This window comes from Temnothorax longispinosus, chromosome 5 (assembly GCF_030848805.1).
Source record: "Temnothorax longispinosus isolate EJ_2023e chromosome 5, Tlon_JGU_v1, whole genome shotgun sequence".
In the NCBI taxonomy this organism is placed as follows: domain Eukaryota; kingdom Metazoa; phylum Arthropoda; class Insecta; order Hymenoptera; family Formicidae; genus Temnothorax; species Temnothorax longispinosus.
Window position 1 is genome coordinate 22,150,155 of NC_092362.1, and position 18,714 is coordinate 22,168,868.

At 38.3% G+C, this 18,714-nt stretch overlaps 1 protein-coding gene across 5 annotated transcripts in view; it reads left to right on the forward strand.

Annotated features, from left to right (window-relative positions):
- The first annotated feature begins 2,859 nt into the window (after window positions 1-2,859).
- The window catches only part of By (focal adhesion protein tensin), a 172,147-nt gene continuing 156,292 nt past the window's right edge, over window positions 2,860-18,714 (forward strand). For 4 of the 5 annotated variants that reach the window (XM_071779724.1, XM_071779726.1, XM_071779730.1 and 1 more), the window contains exon 1: window positions 2,860-4,604. In XM_071779724.1, the coding sequence (XP_071635825.1) occupies window positions 4,512-4,604 (93 nt within the window). In that variant the 5' untranslated portion in view covers window positions 2,860-4,511. The remainder of the gene's footprint in view (window positions 4,605-18,714) is intronic. The other variant, XM_071779736.1, reaches the window with a different exon arrangement.

An 18,714-nucleotide genomic window follows, 5' to 3' on the forward strand; every position in this document is an offset into this window, starting at 1 on the left:
CGGTATTTTATCATCGGTCTTCGAAAATTCGCGCGCATATAAATGGATTAACTAAAATTCCGCGGCCGATCCATAACTCGTTTAGCTGGAATCGCCGAAGGTGCTCTCGAACCGATTAATTTTAGCGCCATTTAGCTAAGCTAATATAGTAGAAGGCTTCGGGCATGTCGCAATTTGTTGGCGGAAAATTTCAGATCAACTTTCACACACAAATTATGCAAACTGTCAACTATTTTATTTACATGTTACCTTTTTTCTCTTTTACTGAATACTGCTTCATATATATATCTTGTGTGATGGATCAAGATAATTCTTCTATATTCTTCCAACAGTTTAATTCATGTATAAGCAAATACATTTATGTCGTTTATAATTTTAACTTTAAAAGCGTTTTAAATGTTCAAATCTGTCTTTTTAAAAATGCATCTTTTGATACATTTACCTTACTTTATAAGCTCCTTTAATTCTATTATAACTTTAAACAAAGAGGTTTGAAAAATGTTGTTTTAAATTTTTCATATTTATTCATTGCTCGCTATTTTGCCGTATCATCTTTATGTCGCGCGATAAAAGCATAAAGGCAAAGATTAATACGGCACTGACTTTATGGCCGCGTTGTCGTAAAGAACACACAAAGTACACGCGCGCATAGTGCACGTTGTTGCAACAGGAGATGTAAACGTGTTTCTCGTTGACACCCTTCTTGTAAGACAGCATTATACTGCGTTTTGAGCAGTACATCTGATTTTATTATCAATTTGCGGGGTACATATTGATGTACTTTTATCACTGGGAATGGGTGGAATGCAATGGGGATATGCTGCTTTTAACATTTTTGTGATATCAATAAGAATCATTCCGATTCAAAATACTCGATAAAATAATACTCTATACTAATAAGACTTCTCCATGGATGTGTTATAATTTCATGGAGTACTTTGAATCGGAATAATTTTTATTTATGTCTCTTGAAAAAGAAAATATTCACTTTAAGTCGATCTCAAGCAGTCTACATATACATATAAACGCATATCGAAAGCAATAACGATTGTTCTATGCGCGGTTCACCCTCCCACATACCTTAACTATCTGACAAACCTCCACGTGGCGTGCTTAACTCGCGAAACCGAGCGGGAGAGTGCATAGGTGCACCTGCACGTTATATATACCGCCGTCGGAGCACAAAGGGCTAACTTCCTCCGACGTAATCCCCGCGGAAGTTGTGCCGTAAACGCGCGGCGCAACCGGAACTGAATCGATGCTCGGCGACCTCGAAACCGCCGGCGTGCCTCCGTAGACATCGTGGAGACTCCACAAACGGTTGCAGATGCTACGAGCCAAGCAGCCGCGGCTGCTATTCGACATGGATTGTCGGTCCCTTCGGGCCGCCTGGTCGGTAGGGCCGCTCTCTGGGCTCTCTTCGTAGTGCCGGCTGGCATTTTCTGTTAGTCGTCGGGAGACCACGGAGCTAACCGGTCGGCGGGGATCATCGCGCGTAGGAAAAAATATAGGCGCTCTCTTTGTCTGCCATCCGGTCGCGCACGCGCCATTCTCGATTCCGATCGGTCATGTTGAGACAGCTGATCGATTAATTAAGCTGCGAAATAGACAGGGAGAAAGAGGAAGTTTCTCTAATGGATGATGAGAATCGGTAACGAGTTTATCGGTATAAACACGTAGACGTTCGCGATCTGTCGAGCCGCATTCCGCGACGGGAGGGTGCCGCTGACCCGGGGTGGGCCCCGACGGGAGATCGTGAGGCCCGTGCATCGTAACGCAGTATCGGGCCGTAAATAATAGCGACCGGCACGCGATACGACACACGATTTTCGTGTAAGCGTAACGATCGAGACGTAGCAACGTATCGCGCGCACATTAATAATTTCGTGATATGAAACGACGTGAAAGAAAAGAGGCAAGCGGAAGGGATAACAAGGTTCTGATATTTTTCAATTAGGTCCTCAACGCCACAGGATCTACTTTCTTGTTTGGCAAAGCGTTTTGTTTGGCCTTCAGAATGCGCTTCATCTTCATAATATCATAAGATGGCACATATTGTTGATCGGAACGTGGTTACGCATTAATTATACATTTGAAGATATTGGTGCAACGATAGAAGACTACGATGGGATCTGCAAACAGTATTGATGATGATAAGCCGTAAGAGTGAGCTGAATTTTTGGCGACAATTTGCTGTAAGTTTGTGAATCATGATAAAAAATTAATTAAATCTCCTGGCACGATAGCGCGCGGAGGAAAAGACCAGACGCTGTCTTATAACATACTATGATCGATGAGAATAGAAGACTACGATCTGAATTTCTCAGGACGCATCGATTAAAGTTTGACGTGCCGCCGTTATGAGATGAGAAATGACGGTGTACGATCGCATGCGCGTGTAACGCAATACGATAATGTAATAAGCCTTTGATATATCCAGAATGAACGATGATAAACGATAATGACTTTATAAATATTTCATGACAGCCTACCGAAAATCGGAGCCCAATCTGTGTTTGGAGCAAAGTCGTTTTATGTCATTGTGCATGAAACTGTTGCAATTTATCCGGCTTTGATAATATTGATCGTCGTGACAGTTTTGACAATCGTACGATAAGTTTATTTAATAAAGCACGATCACTCGAAAATTTTTTCGCGACTTGTAGAACGCCTATTTTTGCACACTGTGCATTTTTCCGCGACGATAAGATGCACGTTGCAACGCGAGAGTGAAGATCGATCGAAGAAGCGACCGACGTGTGCACGTCTTTAACGTTTTCCGCGATAACGCGAACCGCGACCCAGTCCGGGTGCGCTGACAAGGCGCGTATAAAATCGACGATAGCGAACTGGACAGCCGCCAGTCTTGCGAGAGCCGCGCGCGAGAGCGGACGTCGCTCGTTTCACGCCGATGCGGTGCCACGTGAGGGAAAAGCCAGGAAGGAAAACTCCGTTCGCGCGCAGCTCCGAAGTAACAACATTTTCTTCCCGTTTCTTCCCTCCCGCTGTGTGGACTCGCGTTATCGCGTCGAGCGACAGGAATGGTGTGGATTACGCCGGAAGTGCGACAGAATTAACCAAGCGGGATCGGCTCTCGGAGTACATGGGATGTGTCTGACGATCGTGGCATTCCATCGGATTTAATTCTATCGACACGGGAAATCGATGTGCACTGATTTTCTCGTGAATCTTCGACGCAGAACGAAACGAAAAAAGAAAAAAAAATTGAAAAATCGGAAGGAAATTATAAATTAAAAAGTTGCGACAAGAGAGAGTGTGAATCTATTTGCTACTTTTATTTGCTATTTTACGGACAATATTATAATAATAAAATAATCAATATTTAATCTACGCGACAAATTCAGGACTTTATTAATAAATTAATGAAAAAAGTTACCGTGGGAAATAATTAAACAGTTGCAACTGTACCCGAGTGAAATGCAACAAACGTTTTAATTAAACAAAAACAGAAATCACATGACGAAGCAATAACAAAATTGAATGTTTTCATCGAACGAACTGTATGATATTTGCATTTATTGCATTGCTAATTGCTTTTACTAGAATAGTTAATCGAAACCATACTCGTATCGTCGTTTTTCTACGTAATCGATTACAAGCGTTTTCAAGTAAAGCATCAAGAGCACGGAAGGAAAACAAGAGAAGAATTCTCAAAGGGCGGAAGATTATTCGAGACGTATACCTATTGTAGTACCTCACGCGAGGTATTCCGTGGTATTTTAAAACATTTACGCCGATTGACCCTGAAGATACTTCCGCGGAGGTGTGAACACATCTATTATGAAATTCTCGAAGAGTTTGGAGTTACCGCGTAGATAAAGCTTCCATTACGCCTGAGACGAAACCAATTCTTTACAAGCGTTCCGGAAAGATCTTCGCAATCTCACCCACTCGCGTACTTACTCCACTGAAAGTTTACCGCCCCGCGGCAACTCCCGTGAAAATGCGAAGACTAGAATCGCGGAAATCCTGTTCGCGAACAACTTGAAAGTACCTCGTAAAATAAAAATTCATTTTACCGTAAAAATATAAATCGCATCGCATGAAAATATTCTCTTCGGGGCTCAGTGAAGGGAAAAAATTCCGTAAATTATGCACGAACTGTCTTCAGACTTTCTGCAATAAAGTTATCAAGAACATTATCCGCATTGAGTATTGAAAGAAACATCGAGACAATTCAGAAACATTTAAATTATCAGCGAAGTCTAGGACTTTCAAGATATAACTACTGATTTTCCGATTTCCACGATAAAAGTGTGACAGATTTAAAAGAAATCTGCGATCGTAAGCTCCCCGGACTGCAGGAAGTCTCGATATAGATCGCGCGATGCATCGGACACGAAGGAGTCTCGAGAAGACAAGTGAGAAGTCCTGGGAATCTTAGGCAACCGGAGAAGAAGACGGAAGCCGAAGGAGAATCACACGAAAGCGAAGGAGGAAGAGAGGAAGGAATTGCGAATAACAGGCAGAGGCGAGGAAACTCTCCAGGAATGCCGTGGATAAAGTGTTTGGGTGGTGGAGGTGGGAAGGCCAGGAGGGGCAAGCCACTCAGCGTCAGTCAACCGATCCACCTGCTTGTCAAGGTAAGATTCCTCTCGAAAAATTTCCCGCAACACCTTTTTCGTGGTAATCTCGTGACGAATTGTGCGAACATTCGATGTATTTGAATTGTTCCTTCCGAAAGACTTTTCGAAATACGGTTCTTTGTACGCTAAGTCTTTAGGAACAATTTCTTTAAGGAGATTTCAAGAAGAAAGCGTGAATATGTAGATCCGCAAAATAAAAAAGTACGTTATGTTCAAATAAGATGAGATTCTGATTATGTTTCTTATTAAAGTAATTTCCTTGGAAGAATAACAAGTTGTAAAAGCTAATTCATTTTGCTTTCATAGACATTTTGACATAACAAAGTAAATGAAAAATTAAACAAAGAGATAACCTGGTCCATATAATATTTAACAAATGGTACATATCAGGCATAACATATATTGAAAATTTTTATATATAAATATAAATTTATATTTATGAAGTTTCCAATATGCGTTGTTTAAAAATCCAATAAAGATATAATGGAATTTATAAGGAAACTGGGAACGAGAGAGAACACTGTGCGTGATATTGATTCATTCAACCTATCTAATATGGTGGCACATGGCCCTTCTGTTTTATGGCTATCAATTTTTTCAATGAGCAACTTGAATCAAACGGAAAAAGTGCCTTGATAATATTTTATTGACACTTTAGATTACGATATATAAAAGGAACTACAGTGTTCCTCTTACGTACATATGTAGAAAATTTAACTCACTCGATTGACTCATAAAATGATACTTGGTATCCAAGTATTATCGTTCTCGAGTAATTATAACTAATTATAACCAATTGTAAGAAAAAGAGAGAATAACCTTGCAATAATCCAGATGAATTATGATCAGAATAGGAATCTTTGTTATTTAGTTTGAAATTCGTAGTTAGCAATATAATAGTTCTCGCATCATTATCAAACAAAATTTTTTAAAATTATAACCTTGCAATAGAATTTTTTTGACTTGTTTTAATTTATGTCACTTTTGATATACATTATCGCTATTCTTCTGAGAAGCATTTTAAATCAACTTGCTGGAGGTCCGATAATGCTACGATAAGTTGTAATATTTATAATTGTACTCTGCCCCTAATATGTTATTTTATCACCGTTCATTTTTTCCTCATTATCGCCAACTACTTGTCCCCATGGAATATGGAACCCGATAAGTTTACAAAAGAAAAAAGTCAAAAGCATTTGTGGATCATATCGCACTGTTAATAAGTAGGGCGACTTACGAGAAAGAAAAAAAAACTTGTGTCTTCTACGTTAGTACGACGGAATGTAGGAGGGTTTCCGTTTAAGGCGATGGTTATTAGGCAGTTTTGTTCGTCCCGGGATGCCGTAAGATCGGGAGATACGAAATCTTGAAATGATGGAGGGACGCCACGGTGGTCAACATTTCTCCTCCTCGCCGACTAGCTGATTTATTAATTCTCCAGGACGGCCTTTTTCCTCGGTTCCGGACCCCGACGGACGCCCCGCGGGTACCACCATCGATTCAACGATATCTCGGGCACGACCCGGCAATTAAGCCGGTAATAACAGACGCAGTGTTAGCCACTTGTTAAAATTACAACGAGCTTCGAATCGTGATATTCATTGCACGTTGAAACGACTGTTGCACGATATCGTTGTGATATTGTTTTGCAATCGCTACAAAAGCGCGTGATATTTCCGGGCACGTTTACAAATTCTGAGGAAACCCAGCCATTACAAATTATTCGTATAATATACAAATCATGAATATTCATTACTCGGATTTAATACTATCCACATAACGAGAATTTAGACATTTAATTTAAATTGGCGTCTTTCTGTAAAATATTTTCGTCATGTAAAACGTAAAACTTTCTCGTTTTAAAAGGCGCACAAATTATAAAATTTATCACCAATAACAATAATGTATTACGATAATGACGGGATAAATCGTAAAAATTAATTGCTAATCCCGAAGAAATCTGATTCCATCAGTAATTACTTGAAATCAATTATACGTATATATTTTTACAGAATATTCTGGAATCTCGTGGGAAAAAATATCGAAATACCGAGGCACATATTTCTAAACGATGCGAAGGAGTAAAATTACAATTTAAAAAGCAAAAAATTCTATGTAGGTGGCACGAGACCAGCATTTGTGCGAAGAGCTCATATTTCAAGTCTCTGGTAGCCACATACCATGTGCATCGGACAAGCTGTCCTAACAGATGTGCAGTGTGCACCACATATACACCAAAATACAATATCATCAGCGATAAACTGTCCCGGGTGAAATAAATGTTAATCGACGATTTCGCTAATTGTACATTTCGATCGAGTCGAATTTCTTTGCGGACAAGCCACAAAGAACGCGAGGTAACGATGGGAGACGAGTTAATTCGCAAGCGCGAGTCATTACGTGATCAATTCACGTCACTCGCTACCGTATTTGCATATCGTTCGCCGCGCCGTTACAATGAAACGCACGCGCGTTTCACAAGTCGCAAAAATAAACGTACGGGTAATTGCGTGCCGGATCTTCGCTCATCGCGAAACGGTGGAAGTTCCGTCGGTTCATTTCAATCAATTACGAATTAATAGGAAAGGTAAAACTCAATTTCATCAAATATACATGTAGAATTTTCCATTCGACTCGACATCTCGACATCTCGACTTCGATAACGCTAATCGCGAACGGAAATACGTCGAGAGTAAATCGGTGGTTGGTAAGGAAAAAAAAACGACGAACGTTAAGAGAGACCGGCAATCAAATAACACTAATTGTAAGCCACCCGCGGAGACACGCTATGGCATTTTCATTAAAGCGGCACTTTAAACGCGATAGGATATTCCATGCATGGAACGATTTCAAGCGGAGCGCCATTCCTACCTGCGTAAAACGATATAAGCACGTAAACGTAAATTAAGGATACATGTGTGTTAGGTGATACCCGCGAGTACCTATATACATATGTATACGGTAGACATGACGAGCAATGAAATCTTAAACTTACAAAAGTACTGTCTATTAAAAATGCCCCTTGCTTTTTTTTAATACAGTAAATAAAAAGAATTATTACATATTTCCGCCAAGAACTAGAGTTTTAACACTTTTTTGTCACATAACTCAGAATATTATTTCTTGTACTTAGCTGATATTCGACTCTCACATTTAAATTGTAAAAAATAATTGTAAGAAATACGAAGTTTTTACGACAGTGTAAAAGCTTCGGGATATAATTCTTGGTTCATACAGACATTCTGTAGAAGAAGCGAGAACATCATTGGACCAATCTATAAACGAAGATCGTATGGGAGATACGACGAGAAAATGTTTTTCCCGATGCATGCATCCGCCGGTGCTTCAAGTCCGGTCCGACCACCGCGGCTTTCCAGCGGCAGCGCGTCGGCGTTTCTGAACGCCGCGCCGGCTCGTGTACGAGAGAGCCACTCTCTGTTATTATAACCGTACTATTATCGGTACCGACGCACGGCGCGGCGGTACACCTGCGTGCACGCGTGTATACACGTGCGTACGAAATATACGCCCACCGCGTCGTAGTACGCGCTCCTTCGCGATGTAAAGACCGGCAATTAAATTAGGGGGCCTTCGGGGCACGGCCGATTTTTCCCTCGCCCACGCACGCAGCGATTCGTTCCTCCATGGAAAGGTGACGTTTCATACGCATGTAGGAAGACATTAGCGTCTTGGAATTTTAATCGATTTTTGTAGCACTGTATAATCCTAGTCGACAATGTGATTATAAAATTGAAATGGCTTCGAATATTCACTTTTATATATCGTTAAAATATGCAACTTAAGTTTAAAAAATAACATGAAGAGATGAGAAATAAAGTGAAGAAATTAGAATAAAGAAGAGACTATGATAATTGAAACTCGAAGGTAACTGGAAGCGAATGTCCCCCTCTATTTTTTATCACGCAAAATATTATCACATGGTGTTTTAAGCAATAATCTGTATGTTAGTTTTGTAACATCATCCGAGTTTTTTAAGCGTTAGCAAGCAAACGATGCAATATCTTTCGAAAGGTTAGATTTCTTCGCACGTTGTCGGTCTCTACCTACGCGCGTGAACTCACTTCGCTTGCGGTACGTTTACTCCGGCCTTTGCTCAATACCTTACGTTGTTTGCTCTTCGCACACGTATTTTTCTTACACCTCGTGGACGCTGTCATAATATTACCTTACTACCTAGCTTTTCCATACTTGTTTCGATACCCAAAATACAGGCATAGGTGTAGCAACGAGAAGGTTTTGTCGGGGATATATGTAAACTAAATTTCAAAGCGAACCAGTTCCTGTGAAAATCTAACAAGTGTATAATGCGTAATGGATAGCTGTGTGCATTCACCCAGGTCAATGACCCAGGGACCGTGATAATTACGTGAATTTCCTAATCCTTCGACTCGAATTGCAAGCCTGCGGGTCTGCGAAATCGTGAGCGTGCCTGCTGACCTTTCAACGAAGATTATCGTGTCTGCCGAAGTTTTCAAGAATCGACCGGTCGTAATATGCAGTTATGAGAGTTTTCGATAGATCCAGTACTGTGCAGAATATAGAAATCAACCGCGCAAATATGTATCTATCTGTCAATCTCGATATAAATCACACATAATGTGTAGTTTAAGCTGCGGAAATTATGTCAAATTTTAAAGATTTATTATCGTTTCTGTTATGGTTTAATCTTTCTTTCATATATATGAAATTATCATATACAAAATTACGTCTTGCGTCAACATTTTCTTGCAATGACGATGCACGCAATTTTAACCCTTTTTTCAGTGATTGCTAACCATGACTAAATTCAGGGTGAATCGTCTTAACAAGATTAGAATGAGTCAGTCAATTATGCAGTTTCACCCTTATCTTATTTTTGGCACCAAGGACGTCTACGGCGATTTAGATCGCAGGGCAGACAAGGACTCCCTCATTTCCGAATATAAATGTTAAAAATAACGACGACAGTTTTTGTTCTCTTGTCTGCTTTCGTGACGACGTTGTCGTTTTGAACCTATCCGCCAATCTGGTGTCGCGCATATTTTTATAACATCTAAAATTACGAACCATGCATAAATAACTCAACGCATGACGATAATGTTGAATTTCTATAATTATTAATATTACTTCAATAATAAACATCCAAAATGTCTACAAATGTAAAATTATATTTATTTATTACGTTTTACTATATATATTGATTTATTATATTTAAAAAGTTACTTAAATAATAAACATTCATAATGTCTACAAATGTAATATTATATTTATTTAATAGTACGTTTTACTACATTGATTTATTTTATATTAAGAAATGTGTTTTTTTTAATAAAATAATATTATACAGATGTCTTAGAAATTTTAACTTTGCAAAGCCATCAAACCTTTCCATGACATGTATTTTGTAAAAAGTACATAGAAAAATAATAATATAGTTGTATCGTATAATGCGTTTTGATAACTAAATATATAAAAAAATGTTTTAATATTAAATAATAATAATAGTGAATGATATTAATAGAAACAAGATCCTAACTTCATAAAACGATTCCATCGCCTTTCGCTTGAGATTAAAGTTGTATTATAAGTGAGTGACTCTCGTTTCCCGTCTGCAATTAAATTGAATTGCAAGCTGCGAGCTTCCGAGTAGAAAGGCCGAGGTGATTGCATTAATAAATTTCTTGCCTCTTCGAATGCTTGACGCTCAAAGGGATGCGCTTTTAATTTAAAACGTTAAACTGATGTGTTTGTATAATTTCAGTAACAAAGTAATAACGTCTGCAATAGCGAATTTGCATTTGCACGACAGTCCAAGTGTGAATTGAAATATATATTTGGGTTATTTATATAGCCATACAAATATATAGTTCGTAATTTCAAATGTATGCATCCATCTTACCGTGAATGCGCAATATGCTCAAACGGTCCCAAACGACGTTACCATAAATATACTCACATTTACTTAAACTCTTTGTTATTACCAACAAAATTAGAAATTTTTTGTTAAAAAACAAATGCATTTTTTTAATAAGCTTTAATAAACGAGATGTATTTGTACCGCTACTTTATTTTTTCGAATTTATTAGAATTTTGTTGTATTTCTTGGTTAAATAAAGATGAGCTAATAGCTATAAAACACTATTATGTGTAAAACTCTTTACAACATATGTCTTCAAAGTACGAAATGACAGATTTTTGTGAATGATAATCATGTGCTTATCTCATTACGCGCAAAGAGTCGCTTTTCTAGTTCTTACATCGCAAATTAAACGCGAGCGATATCCGGCGGAAAGAGCATGACGGTGTTAAAGAGACTCTTAACTAGCATTAAATCGCGGGGAATGCATAAAAAGGAGAAAAAAACGAACGACAGATACAAGAAGATTAAATTGCGCGATATCACGACGACTCGACTTCTGCACCATTAGCGACGACATTGGTCGACCTCTCGAGATTCCTTAATTACACTTGCACGACGATTTGCAATTAAAAGTTCTACAATTAGGACACACGACGTATTTTCGCGCAGTATTGCCCGCGAAGGGTCAACTTTCCTATAGTGAAACAATATTAGGTTTCTTGGCGTAAAGAGTGTTCCTAAAGTCTTGCTGTTTCAACCCCTTTTTGAATTAATATTTTCATTGTTCCCCAATTAATCACGAATAATGTCGAATAAAACTTTCGCGAATATTCCAGTCGGGGAAATAAGTGTTCCAGCCGCGGAAATTTTATGCGTTAGAAGTTTCATTCCATGTTTGTATACGGAATATAATTATATATAATGTATTACAGCTGTTTAATATTAAATATGAATCTTTAGTTAATATTTTGCAAAATTATGTTGTTATACTGTCTGGGATATTTTGATTGCCCATTGTCACTGTGACAATCAGTTAATAAAATTTGTGATATTTACTTTATATTCTTATACGTCATTGTTCCATAGACGACTATGAAGTTGCATGCCGTATTGTTCTCTGAGTTTAATTAATGTTTGTGGGCAGGAAGTGTTCCGTGCCAATGTCAAATATTATAATAATACACAATACACCGTGGGAACGAAACAATGGGTTTTATTGTATTCGTATGGTTTAATTGTAATCGCCTATGGATGGTTTTTATGCGATCAGTGAACTAAAGTAACTAAACCGTTCATTGATCACATAAAAAATACAATTACTAATCATACCGTCTAAAAATAATCATATCTTAAAATAATTATACCTTCTAACGATAAAGACTAGCAGGACTAGTAGCCTTACATGATTTTTAACTCCTAAATAACTACACGCTGTCAACATTGATTCGCCAATTGCAGCAAGTGAACTTTTATTATTCACGTGCAATAAGTCAAGGTTTCGTTAAAACGCCTATTTACGTAGGATCCTGCGGAGATAGGTATTTTCATCGAACAGCCTATAATCATCCCGTATAATACAGTATAATTAACGTTAGACGCGCAAAATGATTTCTACCATATTAATTACATGCTTCTAACGCGTCTTACGACGCGGAATGACAAATACCAATGATGCCGCCATTCCTCATCGGTCTCCTCATTGATTTTTCCGATTGTGTCTCATATCTTATGTGAGAGAGACGTCAGTGTGGTGTATAGAAATTGGAGTCTGGACATTGAGCGATAGCAATAAGGAAAGCACGACTGAGGAACAGGACCTCCGCGAACGTCCAATCGCGTTGGCTTATTGTTTTGAATAATTGATGTGCCATTTCGCTGAGCCGCCGCGCCGTCGGCTTCGAAAAGAAACGAAAGCTCCGTGTGTGGCATACACTTGTTAGTACATCGTATAAAGCTTAGAATGCTTTTACATCCATCGATATTGCCTTTGGTATAACATTTTTATGATCTCTATTCTGATCTAATTATTTTATCAATCTTTGAATATCTCTCTCTTTTTCGTAATAATTTATAATGTTTTAAAAAGTACTTACGCAACTATGTGTGTTTATATCTTTCTCGCTGATCAATCTTGTTAAATATTCATTTTAAGAAGTATCTCGATATTAATAGCTGATGTGTTATTCTATGTAAATATAATATATACACTTTGCGATCGTGAAACGGCGACAAATATCGGCACCTCTTTACGCGAGCGCGTGATAGTCCATCAGGCGAACATCTCATATCAATGGAAAAGCAAATCCGAGAGCGTCAGCGGCGCGCTGTCGCGCATACGTGTAATATGATAATCTGCCAGACAATACCGGGAAATGTCAGGGAGTAAAAGCGCGGCGTTTCCCCATGCTATTTCTCGTGAATGCAAAGCGTTTACGATCGGTTCAAGTCGATGTGGGAAAAATCTCTCGCAGACCTCGCAGCGACGACGACGACGACGACGCGCTCTGAGTTTATGATCGGTTAGCTGCGTCTAACAAAAATAGTTTACGACTGTTCGCGTCAGTTCGCGTTGTCGATCTCTCTCGTTCTCATCTTATCCGCGTTCCCGGCCTCCTTGCGGGGCCTCTTTTCAGGCCGGCTGAAATATTTTAACGCGCGCGAGCGGTTATGTTTATTGTGCTCGTATCATTCCGAGTTAGAGAGAGGTCCACCCGACAAGAGCGTGTAATCTTCGCGGGACTACGTGCAAGTGGTGGCGCGAATGACGGAATTTAATTACAAGCGTTAAGACGGTTTTTCGATCGTTAATTTCGATTGGCCGACGGATAACAATAGTCGTACCGATACCGCCGATATCGAATGAGATCGTAAAAGCCAATCTACGAATATTAAATGAGTTTTTCTCAGTGCCTTGTGGCGCAGTTGTCAGACCACCTTTTCCGAATGTGAATAAGTCGCAGTTTATTGCGAATATTGCAACGACACGATTTTGTTCTAATGAAGAGATTTTATTTATACTACCATACTTGGCGGCATTTCTAATAACGAAATCGATTGGACGCACTCAATGCGCACTCAATGCGCACCGGTGCACATTAAAACCGTCGTACACAAATCAACGTGAAGTGTATGTTTAATATAAACGGGTTAAATCACGAAATCACACAATATTCTTTATTGTGCTATTTGGTAAAATATGTACTGAGCATTTTATTGAGATATTTGCATTTTACTTTAAAGATTAGAGATTAAATCAGTGTACAATAACTTTTTTTTTAATGTGCACCAGTGCGTCCACTGAATTCGCTATAAGTACTTTATTACAATTTCGTTGATAGAGTTACCCTGTAACTCATAAATGAAAAGATAATGAGTAGAAAGAATCTAGGATCCAGGAAGCAAATTTGATTTTACAAGAGCTATATGTATTTTGAATTGTGATAAACGCAACGTTATTTAAATTTTATAAACAACTGAATTACAGTTTAACTCAGAAGAAGTAGCGCAATTATATATTTTTCTCTCGCTGCACAAATTCTTCGAGATTGCTTATTAGATAAGTTAACAACGTAGATAAAAATAAAATCGTACACGCCCGTGTACTTATCCGAAGTGCAAACAACGGCGCAATCTCGCCCGACCCCGTGTAATCGCATTTACTTTCGTCGGTGCAGCTTCGGAAAACACAGAATTGCGTCGTGCACCGCGTCAACAGATAGCATAAGCGAATGAAATCGTAACAAAACGACCGGACCCGCAGGTCGAGCGCAGAACGGCGCGCGTTCGCGACCTCGGCTCGCGAGCCCCGTAATTATATTTTCTCCAGGCGGATCGTGCCGGAATATTTCCCGAGCGTACTCCATTTCCGCATCCACGTCGACGGGATCGTTGTGAACCCTATAGTAATCAGCTCGGCGAACCCACCTCGTTGCGACGGTCGCCGAGGAGGTAAACACGGGTCGCCGGATGATTTCAGAAGAGGACGGCGGTAATAATGAGGACGAACCGAGAAAGGGACTTGGAATTCATCGGACAGAGTCGTGCCTGTGCACTGCGCGGCCGCGGCTGCTGGATGAAATAACAGAAGTAATGAATGGATGTGCGTGTGCTGTTCCTTCCCGTACAATTAACGGCACATCCGAGGTGGGGAATGCGAGGCTATAAGGGCCTCCGCATCGGTGAATAAACCCCGGTAGTAAGTCCTTTCCCTCGAACGCCCACGCACTTACCGAGAAAAGACAAGTGTCGCAAGCCGACGGTGATTTCGAAAGACAGACTACTGCATTTAACTTCAACGATCGTAGATAAAACAAAGTCTCGGATAGAGAGAAAACTGGGACACTTTTACTTTTTTTACACGAATCTAATAAAAAGAGCCAACGAATTAATTTAATAAAAATTAAAATAAGAAAACCGCATAATGTTGTTGATTTATTCACATAATTCAGAATATCATGCGATTATTGTAAATAGTAAAATTGAGAAGTCTTCTAATTCTTACAAGAGATAAAGGCATTTTTCTTTTTGTTGCCATCTCATATATCTCGCAAGGATCAAAGCTGCAAAAAGGCCAGTAAAACGAAGAACACCCTCTGCGCAATGTAGAAGAGGGTGAAAGGTGAAGATCAGTTAAGATTAAGGATAATATAGTAAAGGCGTAAAGCTAAATCGATCAGATAGGACTTTGCATGGCTCCTCGGTGGCACCCTCGTGCATTCATGGAATGCCTTTTCTTGAACTGTGAACGACACACACACACACACACGTTTGTAATTTTTTTACTTTCTTTTTTCGATTTGTATTCTCGCGATTTCTCCATCCAGTTCCGCGATTTATTCGCCGCGCAAAAGAATCTCTCTAAACATTTATGTAACTTTATTTTAATTATAAATGTGAACCGACGATTATTTTAAATTCCTAAGTATTTCCGAAAAGATTCGTTTCCAATTTAAGAGATCCCGAGATCCTTTCACGCGCATAAAAATGTATAAAGAAACATTAACATTTCTGAAAGGCGGCAGTAATTAACCTAGCACTCTCAACGATGAATAATCAACCGTTAAATAACAGATAAACCCTTTAACGCTAAAAGTATAGATCGCATAATCGTTTTCAGAATTATGGAGGAGCTCTTAACCGCACAATTTATCGTTCGGTTACGATGCCGACTGGGCGTTTCACTTCATCAACGATATCGAGAACGAGCCTAAGGATAATGGGCCACTAAACACTGGACCACTATCCGGACGGAGTATACGCTGATATCGAGATGCGCGCAATTTAAAGATGCTGTAAATCGTTGGAAAATCCCTTCGACCAAGTTGCTTTCCTATCCGAAGTTCTAGCAATGTTAGACCGTGAAAAATAAGTGTTCTCTCTTTGTCCTACTACAGAAAAATTATTATAAAGCAATATCGTATAAAACGTCTTGATTATTATTTAGACTAACAGCGCATAAATTAAACGTTGTTCAATAATTAAATATTGCATTTGCAAGTTGTACATATATAGAGATAATTTTATGATGTTAGAAAAAAATTTTCATATCTAAAAATTATGTCAATTGTCTAAAGAAGGCTTTATATATTGAAAGAGCATTGCAAACGGAATTCGATCGTCTGGATAAATGTGTAAGCATGCTTACGCTTCCTGTTTGGACCATTAGCTTCGACAAGGGCCGCGCAATCGAGTTGAAGGATCAAAGTGTACGTAATGGTCGCGTGCTGACTTATACGGTGCGGACGACCGCTTGAATTCCCATGAAAAGCACAATTACGGCGCGCGATCCCTTTTGCTACTCGAGAGAACAAAGGTGAAGATTAGAATTTATGGCTGGAATTAATTTACGGGACGGAATTTCCGGATGAATCTTAAATTGAGAAGAGACTGAATCTTCGGAGATTCGGTCTTTTCAAAGAATATTCTTTTCCTAATCATTTATCTTGTTAGTGATAATTTTCTATGAAAACAGTAACCGTAATTCTATTATTTTCCTTTAAAAATGTTAAAATTATACAATTCTGACATCGAATTTTCAAAACTAATGCAAGACAAAGGATGCAAGATTAATATATTCTCATATAATATTGTAGTATAACACAAAAACTATCAAGTTTAGATACTTTGTGTTATAAAAGATTTCTTTACATAACAAGATTATGATTGTACTTGAAACTCGAAGAACGCAGCAAAATATTCGTTCGCAATGCGAGAAACTAGCTGTTGCATTATTACGGCAATTATATTTTCCACATTAAAAAAGCGAACCTATCAGGACGAGGAAATCAACGACTTCCGAGATTACAGATATCAATAAGGCATATCAACATTGCTGTTCATTACACCGCTAGTTATGAAATCGCAGGTGCCACAAAAGCCCATCGCTTCTGCAACTACCAATACCGCATTCCCGTAATAATCACCATTCACGTGACGCATACCATCCATCGCGATATCCCCGCGCAATTTGTTGAAACCATGTTTTCTCCAATTCAGAATGTTATGTCATTACGGTCATTATCTCCGGTTATCTTGACCGCACTATTCCCCCACGTTCGCCACGTCGATCACAGGTCTCGATTTATACAGAGACGCGAACCGTAGCGGATTTCACCTCTACTTAAATCCGGTTAACTGGACTATCGTACGTGATTTTCCTGCATATATGTAAGACACGTGCGTGCCTCGATGCTGCGCAAAAAAAAAATCGAACGCGATGCGAGTGAATGTCAATTTATATTTCGCGGACATACTTTTTGATTATCAATTAAATGAATTAAACATCGACGTACATTTATCGATGTCGATTGATAAATGTTTGGGAGAGTTTCTATTTATTATCGCGTAATGACTAAAATTTAAACGTATAATATTCGTCGTTTTCTCAGTTATGCTTCTTGAAGCGTGCTTATGCGATAACAATTTCTGCATAAAATACTCAGTAATTTTCATACATGCGTACATTTGTGTACGTATTATATACATATACCTGATTTAATTTTCACAAAGATCCATTACCTTAATAAAAGACAACAGGTTATTCATCGATACAAGGCGCAACGGCGGAGTTGTGATTACGTCGAAATTCCCAGGCTTTCTTTTCTTTTTCTCTCAGATTCACACATTTATTGCCATATAACACTCGCAAAAAGATGGTTAAGTACGATCTCGTGTATTTAATCACACGCGACATTACATTTCTCTATTTTACATTACGATATAGAATTCTATCGAAGCACGATCGCAATTGCATGCGTAATATATTTTGAGGCATTTAATATATTCAGTAATTCATGTATCATTTCGTTTAAATAAAAGTTTCGTGTATTCAAATTTAAGCATGTTAAGAAAATTAATTATCCGTGCGTGTGTATTAATGTCGCGATAAAACAATACTTTAAATTTCTTATCCTCTATCGCTTCAGTTCTTGAGTAACACGAATAAGTTGTGCGAAATATTTGCTTTGATCAAAATACCCAATACATTTACAACTGTTAATCGCGGGAGTTAATTAATTACGTATGCTGATATAGTCGAGCTAATTACATGCAGAAAATGATCGCGTTTGGATTCTCCTCGTACTTGATCGCGACGTGATCGCGTTTCGATGGGTAATGCGGCAACACGCAGAGTGGCACGCGCTGCTACCTGTCGACTCGAATCTCGCGGTGCGAATGACAACACGACGACGACGTACGCCAGTCTTATGTACGTCATAGCGTTCGGCGGTCAAAATAAACCACATACCAAGAAGACGGTTAGCCTTTTGAATTTAATGTAATATAAAATTATGTTGAATATTCTATCTTTAGAAATTTATAAATTTCGAAAAACGAACTGTTATTCTACATGCGGTTTGTTTTGTAAACTTTTATTAGCATCTTCTAAAAGAATTGTTAATTCCATTTTATTGAAGAAGGTTTTAGAATAAAAATATTGTTATTTGTATTTTAATGAACGAGAGAATTTGTTTCAATTTGATTAATATAAATGTATAATATATTATTAATAGCTAATTTTAATGTTATATGCAAATTATTTAAAAGTTTCTTTTAATGTTTATTTAAATATTTGATTAATTATTCTGTTTAGAATAAAAGAAATATAAAGAATTAATTTTTTTTATTATTTATGAGAGTATTTTATAATTATTAATTTTAGTTTTAAAATATTAGTTTTGAATTTAAAATCAAACATTTTACATGAGTAATCTTTTTTTTAAGTCATTTTCGGATAAAAGTTATAAG